Below are 19669 nucleotides of genomic sequence, written 5' to 3' on the forward strand. Positions count from 1 at the left end.
AAATGATATTTTTGACCCAAAAACCTCATACCATGTGTCTCTAAGTATATTGGAACATATTTGATCATAGAATACTTGTAAAACACTCATATGGCAAGTATTGACATGTTTAGTAAACATGACAAGAAAAGGGGTAACTAAGTTCTAAGCATAAATCCTAAAATTCATAGTTTCCATATTTTCCATACAAGACATAAACATGATCCCAAAGGGTAGGAAAAACTATCTATGGAACTCACCTAATCATGATGTGAACTTGATTCCCAAGCTTGATCCACTTGAAAATGGACTTTTAGTTTTGTAATATCCCGCATGTCAGTATCGCAATATTACCAGTCGATCGTGGCCGATGATTATGATACGAAAAGGAACTTGATTCCCAAACAAAACCCTAGCTTGATCCACTTGCATTCTTAGCTCATGCCATTCCAATCTTCATATTAGTTCTTTGATCAAGATGAAACCATAACCTATACAAACTCAAGCTCCCACTTTACCAAATAACAAACCCTAGTTCTTGATCAAAACCAAACCCTAGGTTTTGAATCACTTCTTGAGAGGAGAAGTAGGGAAATCAACCAAAGTACAAGGTTCCCTTAGCTTAAGAGATTCATGAGGAAACATAATCTAAAGCTTGCCATCGTAGGAAGAAGTTTTGGAAAGGATTGGTGGAGAGAAAGAGGGAAAAGGGGCGATGAAGAGTAAAGAGAAGGAGAAGAAATATTTACCTCAAACTTATAGAGAGAAAGAAGATAGAAAATGAGATATTTTGGTGCCAAAACCAAATAAATATCCTTTCACATGCAATTACCAAATTGCCCTTGCCTTAAACATGTTTAATACGGCTCTGATACTTTATCCGTATTAAGCTGACATCTCATAATAAATATTTCCGTCAAACTTCCTTTTCGTATCATAATCATCGGCCACGATCGACTGGTAATATTGCGATACTGACAGGCGGGATATTACAAAACTAAAAGTCCATTTTCAAAACCTTACATATCCAATTTATTCTTATCAAAGAGAAAGATTTAATCTTATCAAACACAGTTTTCATTTAGTTCTCCAATTTAATCAAAACCTTACATATCCTTTTCATATGTGTTTCTTATCTCTTTTAACATTTTCTATTCATTTATAATCCATAATGTTTACAAGTCCATTTCTTCTGAATTTACAATTTCATGTTTTACCGTTATGCTATAACTTATTAATCATCTATTAAACCATCAACCACAAGTAACTTATTAAACATCTATTAAACCATTAACCACGAATTTGAATGTAATTAACAATGAAAATTAGATGTTCAAATTTAGATATAGTTGGAACACTTGAAATATATAATAGTTGATGATATTTAAGTTTATTGTTAATAAATTTTAGTTGATGGCGACCAACGAAGACTAAGTATAATGGAAGAGGTTAGACTGTCACAACCTAACAAACGAAGGTTGAAATTTAGCTGACAGAGGTAGTCACATTTCGTATCTCATACGCCTTGAATTGCATTACTTCAAGTAGAGAAAACACAAAAAATAATACAAAATTGTTAATTGATGGTTAGTGGAATTTTATAACTAAATATATATATCGAGAATTACTTACACATGAATAGAAGGTAAGCGGGCAACAAGCTGCACCGCTAGGCCTTTTGAGATATCAAAACCAAAATGGTTAATAAGTTATCAAATTTTGATATACTGACTAATTATCCGTTATTGAATAAATAGAATGAGATTTTAAATACCAAACGATTCTACAAACGGTCAGCACATATATGTGTAACAGTGGCATTCTATCTGGCCTCTAACAGTGAGATTGAAGCTCCATTTATTGAACACTCTTTAGATGAAGATCCTGTGCTGGTTGTATTATTATTATTGTTATTATTTTCTCTACCCGCATAGAACCCGGGTTCACTTGGTTTTGGGAGTAATTTTTCGCCCTTCAACATAAAAACCACAGATGACATGTTAGGCCTATCTTCTGGTAGCTGTTGAACACACAATAGGCCAACATGAATAAATCTTATTATTTCTGAACATATTGCCTCATCAAATGATATGTCAGCCATTAACTCCTCCGGTATGCCATCAATCCACAGTTTCCATGCCTAAAATGACATCAAGGTTACAATAGGAGTAAGCTCAACACTATAAAGTGGATTTTGGTTGATTGATTTATCTTTTACCATCCAGAAAATTTATTGAGACAAAAAAGGGATAACTATAAAGAGTGTCATAAGATAGAAAAACGTATAAGCTTCAAAACTTACATGACCAAGAAGGTTTTGACGATGAAGAGGGTCATGAAATCCACGATTCATCCTACCGCTAATTATCTCAAGTACAATGACTCCAAAACTAAATACATCAGATTTTGTTGAGAAAGATCCATGCATCGCATATTCTGGAGACATATATCCACTGCAAGAAAGAACATTGACGTTGGAAAAATAGCAGAAAAGAAAGTTTAAATAATTTTTCAGTACCTGTAAAACTATTTTCTAGTATTTAGTGGCTAAAAAAATTCTTATCAGGAATAATGCCTAAAACATAGAAATTAAAACAATCCTTGTAATTTAGAAGGACTAAAATGAATATAGTCAACATATTCCAACATGGACAAATATCAACAAAGACTAAAACCAAACAAACGAGGACAAAAAACAATCTTTCCGATGTTTTAGGATTTGAAGCCGACAAAAAATGTTTTACAGAAATTAAAACCGAAAACGATGTAAATTAGATACTAAAAATTATCTAAGCCTTAAATTGAAATGAATAAATGAAAATTACTATGTTCCCATGACTCTATTTGTACTAGCCTCCGCTTGGTCTCCCATAAATGATCTGGCTAATCCAAAATCTGCTATCTTTGGGATCATATCAACATCAAGAAGAATATTGCTTGTTTTGAGATCTCTATGTATTATTCTTTGTGTAGAATCCTGATGCAGATACAGCAGCCCCCGAGCAATCCCATCAATAATTTTCAAGCGCTTTGTCCAATCGAGTAATTTACTTCGTGTAGTATCTAACAAATGACACATTCTTAAGTTAGCATGAGAACTGCATATGGCAATAGTAAAACTGAGAGCAATAAATTTGAGTGGTGTGAAAGTTCATACCAAGAAAAAAGTAATCCAAGCTTTTGTTGGCCATGAATTCATATATCAACAACTTTTCATCTTGTTGAATAGAACAACCAAGGAGTTTTACAAGATTACGGTGTTGAAGTGTTGCCATCAACTTTACTTCATTTTTGAACTCCTCAGTTCCTTGTCCCGATGTTTTAGAGAGCCTCTTAACAGCAATCTCTTGGCCGTCTACCATTATGCCCTAGTCATATTTTTGGAAATTTTAGTACTTGGAGTACGTGGTGAAATAATTGGATAGATAAACTAACATGCTATCCAAAACTATACCTTGTACACTGGTCCAAAACCACCTTGCCCCAGCTTGTTTCTGACAGAGAAGTTATTTGTTGCATTAATGATGGTTGAAAAATCAAATATTGTTGCCAAGTCACCACATTCCTCCTTCTCCTTCTTGTGCTTCCAGAGAAATAACTTTTTTATATACCCTGAAGTAACAATATAAGTGGTTTAATGTTAAGAAAGTAAAGGAACACATCAATCAAACTTGAATTCATTGTAATTTGTAACTAATTCTGTTTGCAGCGCTATTTGAGTAAGTAAATCATAAATATTTGAGATTTACTTGGCTTACCAAGGTTCTTTTTATATGCTGATGTGATCAATACGAGAACAGTCAGTCCTATAATGAATGCAATAACTCCAAGAGTCCCAGCAAGCTTCAAATTCCAACTATTCTTTTTATGATCTGGGGGTTGAAGTTAATGTCAGTCAACAAGAAGATATAAAAGCTTACTAAAAAGAAGAAAAATACATCTATAGAGAACACAAAATTCCATTTGGGAGTTGATTCATCATGATTTGGAAGTTGAACACAACTTCTTCTTCTTAGAAATAGCTCAGGTATATACTTACTTAAAAGTGAAAAGAGAATTTACTAGTGTCGCGTAATTTCAAGTTTTCAACAGTGCTTAATAATATCAACAAAAATTGTGAAATATGCAAATTTATGCTATATATCTAACTGAATAGACATAATATGTAATAAGAAATGAAAATACCAAGTTCTGAAGATGCCAGCCGTATGTAAATGTCTTGTCCTAGGTCTTGATGTTTTCTCATGTCAACAATGTTATCAAACCAAAGTACGCAGCCACTCCCACCATCTCTGATATCTAAATTTGCATATGCAGTGCACGAACAGTTTTTCAAACACCTTTTGTTACATTCCTCAAGGCTCAAGCTCGTGTCAAACCACGATGCTGACGTATCTGGCAACTTCATGTTTGTGTACGGTAAAAATCCATCTCCATGGAGACAATTTAAACGTGTTTTCCTTATGCACCCACCAGACCAATTTGATGACTCCCACTCTGGCTGAAATTTTGGCATAAAACCTTCCAAGCATTCACATATCGGAAAGATATCACCATTGCAGTTAGAATTGATACCACACAAGTCATAAGCATCACATTGGTCAGCAGGACGTGAAGATATAACCTCCCAAATCTGTGTCCTATCTGACCATTGAATACGTTGTGCAGTTCCATATGGATCTAGCACCAATCTAGTTTTAATTGAACTGTTCAATGTTTCATATTGATAAGAGATTTCTTTGTTAGTGAACATTACCGAGAAATTTAAGATTCTATGCAATCTTTGCCAAGAAACACCAGTGAAAAGAAATCCATTCCACGACCCTCCTCTATACAGAAATTTTACTCCCATTGCAGTAACGAGTTGAGGAAGACCATGTGTATCTATCCTATATGAAAACTCGCCTTCAGCAGGATCTTGAGGGTTTCTCCAAGATGTGAGATATCTATATGGACCAGTAACCAAGTTACTTTTCAGCTTCATTCCAGCTAGGAAAGTGTTACCAGGATAATCAAAACTTTCCCACAAAAAGTTCTGAGTGGTGTCTGCATCTTTCACCACAAGGTTTCCCGAATCCAAAAGCTGCACAATAACTGATTTCACTGCCGCCGTTCTTGATGAATTGGAGTTCCATATGACACCTTTGTAGCCATCAAGAATAACAAGACTTCCTTGGTCGTTGAGTTTCAGCATTGCTGTTGAGTTACGTACAGGAGTATTTCTATTGGCAACCCACACAATAGTCCTTGGTGATATGTTCTTGTACCATATACCGAAGTACTGGCGCTGTGAATCGACAAAGTTGAAAAATCCTGCTTCATACATTCCAGCTGCAGAAACAAGGGTTTCATTATATTGGATAAATTGATTTGAAGTAAGAGTGTTCTGTTTAGATAAAGTGGGATTGGAGCAAAATAAGAAAGTGCACACAATAAGCATTAGCACTTTATTATGCTTCTCCATTATGTTTGTGTGAGTTTGTTCTCATCATTTTCATCATTTTATCAAACTAGATCGTCTACCCGTGCTGCCGCACGGGTCATATATGGTTAGAAACATTAACTGAAATTCATTATCATATGTCCGACGAAATTAATACATATTGTCTGACAGAACGATGTGTTTTGACTTAATGTGATTATTTGACAAATGACAGTCATAAGTTCAAAAATACGTAGATACAATAGACATACATAACCATCAATATCCGGCCTATGCTACTCCACCCTCAATTTAAATACATCAATTCAACGCAAATTGACTAATATCACCTGACAACAATTCAGGTGAAATCGGCTAGCATCTACCGCAAAATCGGCTAGCATCAGCAACAATTCACCTGACAACATTAAAAAACATATATATTGCACAAACATCAGTGTATTTATAACAGGTCTGTATATCAAATTGCAGGTAATTACTCAATTAACAACATATTGGTTTCACAATATAACAAACCAAGTGTTCCCTCGGCTATAATAGAGATATGTAAGTTATATTACATATTTCCATTGGAGTTAAACTCCCTCCGGTCTTTATTATTAGAAAATTTAGAAAAAAAAAATGGTCTTATTTATAAGAAAATGTCACAAATCTAAAACGAACATCTTCTAAACATATTTGGTTTATTATAAAACAAAATATGCTTAAAATAGTATAGTACCACATTTTTCTTGTCATGGTCAAATAGGAAATACATAATCTAGAGAATATACAAAACTCCCTCTTTTTGGGTACATAATCAAAACTCCTTTATCATTGAAATCAATAAAACATTGTTGTTGTGATAATGTTAAATTGACTGGTACAAAAGTCCAAAAGCATAGAGCTTCATGTTAAATTTTAAATCCAACTTCTTGCCTTTTAACTTGCTCGCTTGATTTTGTGGATGTCATGACCTCACAAAGTGCTGCATAAAAATATCATACACTGAGCATAGGATCCATGGAATGATATTTTTCATTTCTACCTAGTCTTTCACTTTCTATAGGTTAAGGTCCTGCTGGCAGCACAAAAGTAAGTATAAGCATCGATTGTAAAAGGAGTTAAATATGATATGATACAAATGGCAATAAATATTATCCACACAAATTTCATTGGTGAAATCATGAATGGTTTAACAATATGTTAATAACCATGATATTTAATTGTATATATTCTTTTTTTCAGCTATCTAACCATTCATAATAAATTGAACCTTGAAATACAACAGTGAAGTTGCTCTTAGTAAAAAAAAAAAATCAATCAAAATATACACAAATGACCTAAAAGACTACAATTATGTTTGTTGAACGCAAAATGTCAAAGATAATCACAACATTATAGGTATATATTAATCAAATCTTATGGAAAATAAAAGAACATTTACGATCAGCCTTATCATAAACCATAAATCTGGTTTTCCTAGATGAATTTCACCACAATTATTTTAGATTTGGTCAAACAACACTACTCAAAAGCTAATGTTAATAATATAGAACCAAAACTTAGTATAATCAAGCAAGATTAAAACTTTTCACATGCATCTTTTTCTCACATACACACACATCGTTGTGAGAAGACTTCAAAATAGAAAGGAGAAGAAATATAGAACTAAAATTTATGGAGTACCACTTAGATTTCAGACAAAGGAAGAAACTCTTCAACTATCAAGTTAATTTCAAATTTCAGTTAGTGTATAGAACCCATATTAAACAATAGCCACAACATTTAAATCAGAGACATGTAACTACTGTTTGCTCAGAGAGAATGCAGTCTAATAGCAACTTACAAATCTGAGGTACGTAACCATTGCTGCTTGTTCCTCTTGCATAAGATGTAGCAGTTCCAATTAAAGCTTGTACTTGACCTTCCATCCCCTATTCATGTGATTTGGCAGCAAGAATACCTCTCCTAAACAACATTCAACACATACAAATTAGAGTAATAAGTTGCAACACTTGGATTGCAAGGAGTATGAACCTGAGAAACTAAAACTTATTCAACACTTGTTCACCAAATGTTAAAAGACTTAATGACTTTGTAAAACCTGTAAAATAGACACAATGACAGAACCTTTGCTGTTCAAAAATCGAAATAGTTTAGAAACTGCTATTGTGACTTTTGAAAAAGTCGCACATTTAAGAAACAGAAACTGCTAGCCATAAAACATAATAGTGCTTATTTCCATTGACAATTACAATATTTTCAAATCCTTTTGTAAAATAAAATAAAAAATTAAATCCTCATACTGACACTTCAAATTTCCAATATAAAATAATTCACCCATATAATATATGGAATTTTGATAACATACTTGTTCACCTATAAGAAAAACTTTATGATCAAATTGTGTTTCCTCTTCAAGAGAACCTCTTATCTCTCTCTCAATCACTTGCTTCTGACCTCTATTTTTGTGTTTGAGTCGTAATGCGCTGTTTTCATCTCGTTGAAAGACCAACACAGATTCTTCATTATCAGCTGTGAAAACATATTAACATAGAAAAATCAACAGAGCAGCTATGCCAGCCATCGCAGGGAATATGCAACAACTCATACAAATGGTAGAATAACTACTAATAAAAGATTCTTAGGGCCAACCCTGAAAGTAGTAAAAGAGAAGCTATCCATGAATAATATAATCAAATGATAGAGGTTGAATGTATTGATTGTACTAACTAAACCCAACCAATTCATATAAAAATTCAATCGACAATTAAACTTTTTTCATTGAAAATAAAAAAGAAAACCTCAAATAAAGACACAAACTTAGAGACAAACACACACGCCCTATGGATAGTAGTGTACAACATGGTTACAAAAAAGCCTAAACACCATAATTAATATCACCTTATGGGAACGCAGTCCACAATACACTTTTAATTAATAATTTTAGAAGAATTTCAAAATAAATACCACCTTATAAGATCTCATTGATGAAGGAGATCAAGATTTGACCAGAAAATGAAGCTTTGATTTTTATAATTTTCAATTCCAATAACCGATACAGACACACTTGTGTTGCTCCAATGCAATCCAAAATTGATATACATAGGACAATTGATTGCATTAGCAAAGTACCTTGGTGAGAAGACATTATCTTACAACTGCAACTGAATGCCCCTTTACCACAACTGTCGCTTGAACCTCTCAGTATATCACATTTTGTGGGTGGTTGTTGTAGGAGCAACAATAATCAAAGAAGGGTACAAAGACTTGTGCTCTACTTAAACTTTTCATTAGGCTTCTCTGAAAATTTGAGGAACTAACTTCTGAAAAATAAAAAAGAAATGATTGAGAAAGTTATACTTAGTCTACAGATCTTACGCTACCATAACTGAGTATTTAATCGAAACAAACTAAAAAAGAACATTAAAACCTTTAAAATAAAATGCATTTGAGATATATTTGAAATGTGTTATTCTCTTAAGATTTAAATAAGAGTTAAAACAAATTTACATAACATTGTTTTTCAAGTTTCAGTAATCACCTTAGCAGCCACATTTGAAACAATATATCTACACACATCAATGTAAAGAAAAAACAACCAAATGCAAAAATCACTAAATCATGTAAAAAAAAAAAGAGATAAAAATCAATTGAAAGCAAAACAGATCTACACACATCAATATGGATATTGTTTTCCTAAACCATAAACGAAAAACTGCTTCTATGCAATGAAACTGTAATCAAACAAAATTTATGATTGATTGAACCTCTATGCAGAAAACTACAAAATCAGAATTGGTCAGACCCAGTATGAAATTTTTTGGGGGAAAACAGAATTGTTACCACTCTTGTAGTTTACCTTCGTCATTCTTTCTTCAGCAGTTGCAAAATATTAGAAACGTGGAAAACCCAAACAGAAGCAGCACCACTAACCTCCTTCTTAGGAGAGAGATCCGAGAGACAGAGAGAGAAAGAGTGGAGAGAACATGAAGATGATTGAAGAATCAATATTGAGAGAGAGAGAGAGAGAGAGAGAGAGAGAGAGAGAGAGATGGGGATGAGCTCTGTCAATAGAGAGAATAGATTAGGGTGAAGAAGAGATGAGTTGAAATGGGGTAATTTGAAATTCAAATTATTCTTGTGAGTTGTGCGTGACAGAGTATAGGGTTAAGTGAATTCACACTGAATAGAGTTAAAGAGGTTTGGTGCCATTCCAATTCTATCATTGGTAATACAGCCGCACACCATTAATTAAATGCAATATTGGAGCACACAATTAAGGAGATCTATGGCTAATAAGCACTGGCGCCATATGCTTGATGTTTAAATGCTACTTGTGATATATGTGCTCATCATCTTGATTGAAGATCAACGGCTGAAATTGATTGGAGCCAAAAAAGTAGGGTTAGGGGTTGGAAATTAGGGTAAGCATGTTTGCTAGGATTAGATATAAAGGATTACAATTCAGTTGACACGGCTTAGTCCAAGTCTTCCTATTTTTTTAATTTACTTTTTTTGTTTTGACGATTAAGCATCAGCACCTAGTTGCTATATAAGTAAAACATTATCTCCGATGTAAAAGAAATTATTTTAAATAAAGGATTTAATGTTGTTTGGTAAAAATCTGATGTAAAAATTATTTTTAGGGTTAAATAAGTAAATGGTCCTTCGAAATTCATCGACAATCGATTTTAGTTTCCCAATTTTTAGGCTTTTCGTCTCTACTTTTTAGCCAACTAATGTCTAATCTTCATATTTTTTAATTAAATTTTCCAGAAATAGGTAGAAAATTATGAAAATATTTTCGGAAAAAATTAGAATTTTTTAACAAAGCATGAATCTTTTAGCATCAAAAACATTAAAATTCATATTTAATTGATGTTTTATAAATATTACTATACTAGTAATATTTATTTTGGAATTTAGAATATCACATTATCATTTCTTTCAAAAAAAAAAAATGTTACATTATCATAATTGTTATTGGATTATTTAATTTAATTCACTTTTCCAATAACAAGTCACAGGAATGAATTTGTCAAAAAAAAAAAAAGTCACAGGAATGAATGGTTGTGATGTGCTGCCAGGATAAAACTTTATTCTCTGAGTGTTTTGTTTGACTTGCCCGTCATGCTTCCGCATAGGCCATGAAGTCATCCACATTTGATGTATAAACTGTTTGTGTTAGGCGGATTTTTATCTCGCCGCCATAATCCACAACAACTTTCAACTTTTATTAAGGTATAGTCTACCACGTTTGCTTCTTTGAAAATGATGTAAGTAAGATCCAAGCAACAACCAGATACCAATGATTATTCCAAAGACAGAAAAGATGCGAATGATGTACAAGTTATATTCTTATTCAACTTTAAGTAAAGGATGGACCAGTGAAGACTTTGTTTATTCTTAGATGGATGCTACATGCTAGGGTAGATGAGTGAATCAAGTCTCTCACGGTGGATAAGATACGTGAGCTGTTTGATGAGTGATGTTATCATGCACCGTCTGTAGGTAGTATATTTCATTCCTTTCTTTTAATTATTATTTCTTACATTTCAAATTTTATTTCAGTTTAATTTTGGTAGTGAGATTTGGTGTGTTAATAAGTTTTGGATATCAAGCTAAATGTTACTTATTCTCAATCAAGATGATTATGGTGATATCACAAAGACATTTGCCAACAACATGACTTTGAGTGACGAGGTGAACACAACAGTGGGTGACATGGAGATTATAATGCCGGGTATAGGAATGAAACCGTGGAGAAGATGCAGGCCAAGTTGATCATGATAAGGATGGGATCCACTACTAGAATTTATCGATTTTCCTGCGGATTTTCCTGCGGAATATAATCCGCAGGAATACTTGCGGAATTTCCTGCTGTTTTCGATTCAATGAGGACATTTCCTGCGGATCCAGTAACCGTATTAACTTCTGCAGGTAACGCTAACTTTTGCTGAGGATTTTGCTGCGGAAGTTATTGGTCACCTTTCCTGCGGAACTTCCTGGGAACTTCCTGCGGTATTTCATGCGGAATTTCCTGCGGAATTTTTCTTTTTATTTTTTTTTTAATTTCTTCATGAATTTTATTTTTGACAGAATTTCTTTATGAAACTTTAAACATTGAAAGATTTTGAGTATATTATTTTTTTCTCTTTACATAGTGAACATGGACGCTATAATTTTAAATTTAAGTTCAAATAAAATATCAAACTATTTTTGTCTATTGTGATTATTTTTTCATAAATATTCAATGTTAATATATTTTGAAAAATAATATTATTTTGACATATTTTTTTGCTGTAAGTAAATTAATAAATTTTGTTGAAAAGTAAATTAATAATTTTGTATGTTCTTTTTAAAAAAGAATAGTGTATTTTTATATTTAAAAATGAGTAGTGTATATTTATAACTTATACAAAAAAAATAAGCCCATTAAATCTCAACAAAATAGTATTTTGTGTTGGGAATGAGAAAAAATGGTGTGAGAAGAGCAATTCACTTTAATCTCCTTTCAGACATATAAGTCCAAACACGATTTTTCTGATCTGAAGGAAGAACGATGGATTCCGTTGAAGCTCGAAAGTGGCAATTGAAGTTCCATTGAAGCTCGTTGAAGCTCCATTGAAGCTCGTTGAAGCTCTCTTCTCTGCAACGTAGCCGTTTTCACTTCGCAAGTTTCATCTTCACAAATTTTATCGAAAGCTCCGATTGAAGCTCTCTTCTCTGCAACGTAGTCGTTTTCTCTCTCATAAGGTATTTCGATTACTTCGAAAACTCTTGATTAGGGTTTATACTCTCAAACCCTAAGGATTCTATATTCAATTGTCATAACTTTTGCTAAATTTGTTTGATTAATTCCAAATTCTGTTTTCGTATCATGCATTCATTAGATTTTCTAGTTATGTTGATATCACATTTCAAATTATCTGATATTGCTATCTCAGGGACTGTTTGGATTGTTTCTGTTTGGACTTATTTGAACTTATTTAGTGGAATACTTGACTTTATGTTTCAGCACTTTCATTCATTACTTACTGAAAATTGAATTTTAGAGAAGGCACATAAAGTGTTCGATGAAATGATTGTGAGGAATTTGTTTACTTTGTCTGCTATGATTGGGGCTTATAGGATAGTGATATGTATATTTGACTTGGTGGTAGTGTATATCACTTTTACATTACAAACTACTATGAGTTTGGTATCTCAGGGCCTGTTTGGACTGTTTCAGTTTACTTATTTGAACTTATTTACTGGAATAATTGACTTATTTGACTTTATGTAGTGGAATAAGTTTGGTAGTTGAATAATTGACTTATTTTATTTATCTCAGGGCCTGTTTGGCTATTTTTAGAGAACTTATGAAAACAGTTTACGTCATTAATCATAAGTTGTCATAAGTTTGACTAATACATTGCACTATGCCCCCTGTTTAGAAAACTTAATTGCAGCTTATGATGTAAGTGCTTATCACTAATATAAGCTATTTCTATAGCTTGTATTAGTGCATGTAACTACCATATATGTTTGATAAGTAGATTTATTACGTATTTTAATTAAGTTATTTAGTTTAATTCTATTTAGATTTAATTAGATTCTATGTGTTTTTATTTATATTTAAGAGCTTTTTACTTCAAAGAATCCAATATTATATTTCAGGATCAAATATATGATTTGCAAGGCTTGGAGCTAAAGAAAAGGGATTTGGAGCACAAAAATAGGAGATTTCCAAGATTTGGGACCGAAATATGCACTTGAAGAAATCAGAATTCGCTCCCCCAAGTCCGTGAAGGGCGCACGGCCCACGCCTGCAAGGCGCACGGCCGTGCGCGATTGCCAGCATCCCTTTTAGCTGCTTTTTGCTCCGAACAGCGGTTTTCTACGCAGCCTGCTTTGACGATAAAGCCCATGGATCTTCAGAGAATATTCCTTCAGTTATTTCTTAGGGCTTAAGTCATTAGTAGGCTATAAATAGAGAGCTTGTTCTCCTTGTTTTATCATCTTTAATTCTGAATTAGTATTGTGACAGAATACTATTTTCTCAATAAAAGTTATCGTTTATATTCTATGTTCTTCTTCTAGTCTTAGGATTGTTGGGTGAGTCTTATGGCTTGATCCATCAATCCTAATCTCTAATCCTAGTTTATGTAACCCTAATTCTCTTATCTAAATTCACCGTTCTTCATAACGATATTAACAAGTACCAAACTTTGGATGCGAACGCGGAGGGTTAGTACTTGTTAATTCGTTACCCTAGTTATTAAGGTGATGAATCGAACGAAGAAGTCTTAATAACCGAACAAGTGAATTTAGACAAGGATTGCGAAGCATGAGAATAGCCTAGTGAACCTTGGGACTTATAGAATCTCATACAATCAAGGATCTTAATATAGGAGTTAGCCATGAGAATAGGTCTAACACCTTGAGAGACACACTCCCCGGATATCGAACGAAGAAGGGGATAGGCTTTAGAGAGATTCGTCCTTAGAAATTAGGTCTAGCATAAACCAAGGATTAGGATTAGGTTGTAGGGTTAGCCGTTCGACGAACCAACGATCCCAAGGTACGTTTTATATTATTACTATTGTTATTATTATTATTATTTTTATTATCATTGTTATTATAAACCCTCTTTCAAACTCTAATCTTTTTAGCTAATCATTCATAGAAGTTAGTCAGAATTTAACCAACTCCCTGTGGATCGATACTCTTCTTATTACTTCGATAGAATCGTGCACTTGCGATTTAACCTATCAAGTTTTTGGCGCCGTTGCCGGGGAAGTTAACCTAATTTTGATTAACTTTTTTTTGGTATTGATTAGCTTGAAGAAAAAAAAAATATATCTCTATCTTTTTTTTCCATAAAAAAAAAATAAAAAAAATATATATATATATATTTTTCAAAAAAAAATATTTTCCTAAAAAAAAAAAAAAAAGAAAAAAAAAATCTTTCTATTCTTTTCTTCTTCTTTCTAATTTCTTTTCATCTTTTTCGTAAACTTTTGGGTTTAAAGTTGAAAACGCACATAGTAATAACATGGCTAAGGAACGTGCTCTCAAAGAGTATACAATCCAATCTTCGGATGAGTCATACGATGCTATTGTGTACCCGTTAGTTGATGAAAATTTTGAAATAAAACCTGCACTTATCTACTTAGTGCAACAAAATCAATTTTTCGGATCACCCACTGAGGATCCGAATCTTCATGTGTCAAATTTTTTAAGACTCAGTGGAACCTTAAATGCAAACCAAGAGGCCGTAAGGCTGCACCTCTTTCCTTTTTCCTTAGGGGATAGAGCTAGTGCTTGGTTTAATTCATTGGAAGTTGGTTCTATAACATCGTGGAACCAAATGAGGCAAACTTTCCTCTCTCGATTCTTTCCCCATAGTAAAACTGTGCAATTAAGGAATCAAATCATAAGATTCACTCAAAAGGATGGGGAATCCCTTTATCATGCGTGGGAGCGTTTCAAAGAAATGCTTAGGCTTTGCCCCCATCATGGTTTAGAGAAATGGTTTATCATCCACGCTTTTTATAATGGTCTCTTGTATTCCACTAGAATTTATGTTGATGCAGCTGCAGGTGGAGCTTTGATGAATAAAACTTACACAGCCGCATATGCTTTGATCGAGGATATGGTTCAAAACTACTATCAGTGGACGAGTGAGAGAGTTATCTCTGCTGTCGCTCCTTCACCCTCCAAAAAGGGGGCAGGTATGTACGAAGTTTCTTCCTCTAATCATCTAACTGCTAAGGTGGACGCACTTTTTCACAAAATAGATAAACTTAATGTAAGTGCTTACACACCCGCTCCTGTTATGCCTCCTTCTGAAATTCGTGGTATAATTGATCATACTGGTGCTGAGTGTCAATTAGGTAGTGCTGAAAGTCTTGAGCAGTTGAATTACGCTCAATATAACCAAGGGATGAGGCCCACTCAAAATTTTTTCAATAAAACTCCTCAAAATCCCTTGGGACAAGAAGCACAACCTGATTACACAAGCAATCAAAGAACTTTTCTGAAGTCTAATTTAGAGCTTATGCTGGAAAATTGCATTCTTACTCAAACCCAGCAAAACATAGATTTTAAAACACAAACTGAAGCTCTAAAAGACTCTCTTGATAAGCTCACTATAAAAGTGGATGGTATTGCTACTAATAACACTATGCTTGAACTTCAGGTAGCCCAGGTAGCCCAACAAATAGCTTCTTTCTCTAAGACCCCTGGAATTTTTCCTAGTCAACCTGAAACCAACCCCAAGACCCATATAAATGCTATTATTCCTAGGGATGGTAACCAGTTAGAAGCCCCCGTTGTGACCACCAAAGTTATTAAGAGCAAGAAGTTGAGTAGCAAACCACAAAGTGAGAATGCCATAGGAGAGAGAGATAAGCCAATTGTTTCATCGCCTCATAAGACAAAACTTCCTTACCCACAAAGGCTTCCTAAGCCTAACCTCATAGGTCCCTGTAGTTTTTCCATCCCTTGTATGATTGGAAGTGAACCCATCAAGAAAGACATGTGTGACCTAGGGGATAGTGTTAGTTTGATGTCTTTGTCCCTTTTTGAGAGATTGGGTATAGGATAGAGAACCCACTTTATCGTCAAGCTAATGACACGAAAAGAGCGCTTCGTGGGAGGCAACCCACACATTTTTATCGCTTTGTTTTTGTTTTGTTTTGTTTTGCTTTAAGTTGTTTTGTAGGTACATGTCCAAAGATGTGAAGAAAATTTCAAAAATTTTGACCCAAGAGAACCATAAACAGGCGCACTGCCCACGCCTCATTGCGCGTGGTCGTGCGCGAATTTTTTGAAAATATTGACCCATAGGACAGAAGTGTCCGCACGGCCCACGCCTCCAAGGCGCACGGCCGTGCGCGACACACATACCTCATATCACAAAAAAAAAAAAAATTTCTTCTTCTTCCCCATTTTAAACCACACAAACCTCTCTCATCCTACTTCTCTCTCTAAACCTCCATCTTCAACCAATCTCTAAACCTCCATTTTTCTTCAACCTTCAACCTCACATATCTCCATCAAAACTCAACCAATCCACTCCAATCTTTTACCCAAACCATTCCAAATCCAATTTCCAACATAAACATCCTAACAAAACCAAATTTCATCCACTCAATCCAAAACACCCAATTTTCGTATTCCTTCATTATCCCACACAAAAACCACCAATTTTTCACCCAAACCCAACAAACTACTCAAAAACTTCACTTCCACCACATACCCAACACCAAACCTTCACTTCCCACACAAAACCTTCATCAAAAACCCACTTTTTCCCACAAACCTAAAATCCATAAAAGTCAAATTTTTTTTTTCAAACTAAGTCAAAATGACCGGAAAAAGGAAGGGCAAGGAAATTGACACCACCGGAGGCGCGGGAGGAAGAAAGAAGCCATCAAAATACCACGGCATTAACCTCAAAGGCTCCGACCAAAAAGATAGGTATAATCTTCTCATCTCTAAACCTATTCATAATTGCAAATATGCTAATGATCATACGATGATTAGTTTAGGGATTAGAGAGAATGTGGTTAGGCTTTTTGAAACCATAGGATGGAGTGACCTAATGCGACCCCGATGGGGTTATGAGAATTTTACCTATGAGTTTCTTAGGTCACTTGTCTTTTCCAAAGACAAAACCAAGAAAAACATCCCCAAGCATACCGTAGCCTTTCGGCTTTTAGGACAAGACTATAACATGTCCTTAGAGAAGTTTAATGAAGACATGGGTTTTCCCTCCGAGGGATACATCCATGAGTGCACACAATTGAAACCGGAAGACTACAATGTCCAAACTTTTTGGAAAAATATCTCCGGGCTCGATGAGTGTAACTCACAAGCTAACAAGGCTAGTAGGATACACAACCCAGTGCTTAGGTACATTCAGAGGGTAATGGGGTTTACTATCTTTGGAAGGAGAGAGCCTAGTTCCGCTAGGACCGATGAGTTATTTTTGTTGTGGGCAATGTTGAACAACCGCCCCGTTAACACAGGTTATTACATGCTTGATCACTTGGCCTCTTTAACCACTAAAAGGTCCGGTGAGATCATAGTTGGAGGTATCATTACCTTCATAGCTGAAAAGTTTGGTGTGGGGGAGGATTTAGGGACCAATAGGATTGAGGGGAACCCTTTGTTGAACATTGAAAAACTAGCTTTTATGACCTTCTTTGTTGACCTCAAGAACGGTACCTATCAGTGGAAAATTGATGGAGCCACAACTGGTTTATTTTTGCCTAACCCGGCTAGAACTAACACATGGGAGGCAGAAAATTTGCTTTATGATGATTTGCAGGTACCCGAGGTGCAAGTTAATGATGGTGGTGATGAGGAGGAAGCTCAACATGAGCAAGAGGAACCGGTGCTGCATGCCGGCCCCCAATTTGAATATGACCGGTGGGCTTGGGTGCAAGCCGAATTCCAAAAAGTGCATACAAAGCAAAATCAAATGCACAATGAGATGATTGGAATGCGAGCTGACATCCAACATGGAAATAGAGTGGCGGAAGAAAGCCAACGCCTTGTCACTCAAATGATGCAAAGGTTTGGCCTTAACGGTCCCCCTCCGGGCAACAATTAAAAATGTGAGCTTTCCTCTTCCTTTCTCCTCTCTTTTCTTCCTCTCTTCCTTTTAATTTCTTGTTTTCTTTATGCATTGAGGACAATGCTTCTCCCAAGTGTGGGGGGGAGCCAATAAAGTGTCTAGGTAGTAAGAGTCGTAGTGTTCCCAAACTCCCTTGAACTTTATTCTTTTGTTTTGTTTTTATAGCAAGAGGCATGACTAAGTAGCTTGTTTTTAATGTAAAAATGGCATGAAAATTTTTTGTTATGTCTCTTCTTTAGGTTGCTTCTTGTACATGAAAGTAGTTTCTTATGTTTCTTATGTTCTTGCTATACCCATATCTTGTTTTAATGTGAAAATTCTCCAATGAGAAAAGCACCCAGTTGCAATCTTTGAGTAAATGTATGAATAGGTATTTTAAGGAGCACGTTCTAGCTTTAGTGTTAACTTAGACCCTTTAAAGTCTTAAGAGTAAAAGTAGTATAAGTTTGTGTGGGAAAATTAATCAAATTGTTCTTAATTGTTATATTCTTTTTAATTTGTTAATGTTAAATGGGGCGGGAGAATGGCACCAACATGTGGGGGGAAGGACAATCCCTAACTTCCTAATTGTGGTGGTGACTCCTTAATTTGAACTTAAATGAAACTAATTCATCAATGCTAGGGGGAAAGGACAATTACATCCAAAAAGACTTCCTACGCGGAGATGAAACAAATATTAATTTTGCAGCACTGCTTAGGGTGATTTTGAATCTAGGGGGAAAGGACAATTACATCCGAGAAGACTCCCTACGAGGATAGATAGCCCCTAAGCATCTGCAGCCCCTTGTGCTTAATTGTTAAATCTAATTTAATTTTAACTCAAATTCCCATCACTCTTATATGAAATGAAGAAAGGACTTTTCTCGGTTACTTTAGCACTAAGGATATAACCTATTCCTCTTAATATCTGTCTTATACAGGAGCAAGAAAAGGGTTGGACTGCACACACACACTCACTTGAGACTTGATGTTGGGTAGAATAGGTTCATGAGAAGTATTTGAAATTGTAATTAGTGTACTTGAGGCAAAGCCTTTCATTTGAGACATTTGTTCTTAATATTGCCATAATCAAATCTTTTGTTGCTGCTATGTTTGCTGCCTTTTGCTTGAGGACAAGCAAAGATTCAAGTGTGGGGGAGTTTGATAAGTAGATTTATTACGTATTTTAATTAAGTTATTTAGTTTAATTCTATTTAGATTTAATTAGATTCTATGTGTTTTTATTTATATTTAAGAGCTTTTTACTTCAAAGAATCCAATATTATATTTCAGGATCAAATATATGATTTGCAAGGCTTGGAGCTAAAGAAAAGGGATTTGGAGCACAAAAATAGGATATTTCCAAGATTTGGGACCGAAATATGCACTTGAAGAAATCAGAATTCGCTCCGAACAGCGGCCGTGCGCGATTGCCAGCATCCCTTTTAGCTGCTTTTTGCTCCGAACAGCGGTTTTCTACGCAGCCTGCTTTGACGATAAAGCCCATGGATCTTCAGAGAATATTCCTTCAGTTATTTCTTAGGGCTTAAGTCATTAGTAGGCTATAAATAGAGAGCTTGTTCTCCTTGTTTTATCATCTTTAATTCTGAATTAGTATTGTGACAGAATACTATTTTCTCAATAAAAGTTATCGT

At 34.6% G+C, this 19669-nt stretch overlaps 2 protein-coding genes, 1 long non-coding RNA gene and 1 other non-coding gene across 5 annotated transcripts in view; 1 reads left to right on the forward strand and 3 right to left on the reverse strand.

Annotated features, from left to right (window-relative positions):
- Positions 1-1537: 1537 nt before the first annotated feature.
- Positions 1538-5477, reverse strand: LOC146935849 (G-type lectin S-receptor-like serine/threonine-protein kinase At4g27290). The gene is made up of 7 exons (XM_085750929.1): positions 4165-5477; positions 3738-3851; positions 3434-3591; positions 3137-3347; positions 2805-3042; positions 2282-2432; positions 1538-2119 (listed from the first exon to the last, which is right to left on the reverse strand). The coding sequence occupies exons 1-7, from the start codon at positions 5441-5443 to the stop codon at positions 1802-1804; spliced, it is 2469 nt and encodes an 822-aa protein (XP_085607055.1). The 5' UTR covers positions 5444-5477; the 3' UTR covers positions 1538-1801.
- Positions 5478-6088: 611 nt separating this feature from the next.
- Positions 6089-9580, reverse strand: LOC146935850 (uncharacterized). The gene is made up of 5 exons (XR_015030369.1): positions 9267-9580; positions 8540-8730; positions 7776-7939; positions 7251-7372; positions 6089-6482 (listed from the first exon to the last, which is right to left on the reverse strand). It is a non-coding gene; the product is annotated as an uncharacterized LOC146935850 (long non-coding RNA).
- A 2247-nt stretch (positions 9581-11827) lies between these two features.
- Positions 11828-19669, forward strand: part of LOC146935851 (uncharacterized) — a 55102-nt gene continuing 47260 nt past the window's right edge. Inside the window, exon 1 of one of the 2 annotated variants that reach the window (XR_015030372.1) lies at positions 11828-12163. The gene's annotated coding sequence lies outside the window, so the exon portion shown is untranslated. The remainder of the gene's footprint in view (positions 12164-19669) is intronic. The other variant, XR_015030371.1, reaches the window with a different exon arrangement.
- Positions 14808-14914, reverse strand: LOC146935852 (small nucleolar RNA R71). The gene has a single exon (XR_015033687.1). It is a non-coding gene; the product is annotated as a small nucleolar RNA R71 (small nucleolar RNA).

The sequence above is a fragment of the Medicago sativa genome, chromosome 3 (genome assembly GCF_051527215.1).
Source record: "Medicago sativa cultivar Bolivia chromosome 3, Bolivia_mono, whole genome shotgun sequence".
Taxonomy (NCBI): Eukaryota; Viridiplantae; Streptophyta; class Magnoliopsida; order Fabales; family Fabaceae; genus Medicago; species Medicago sativa.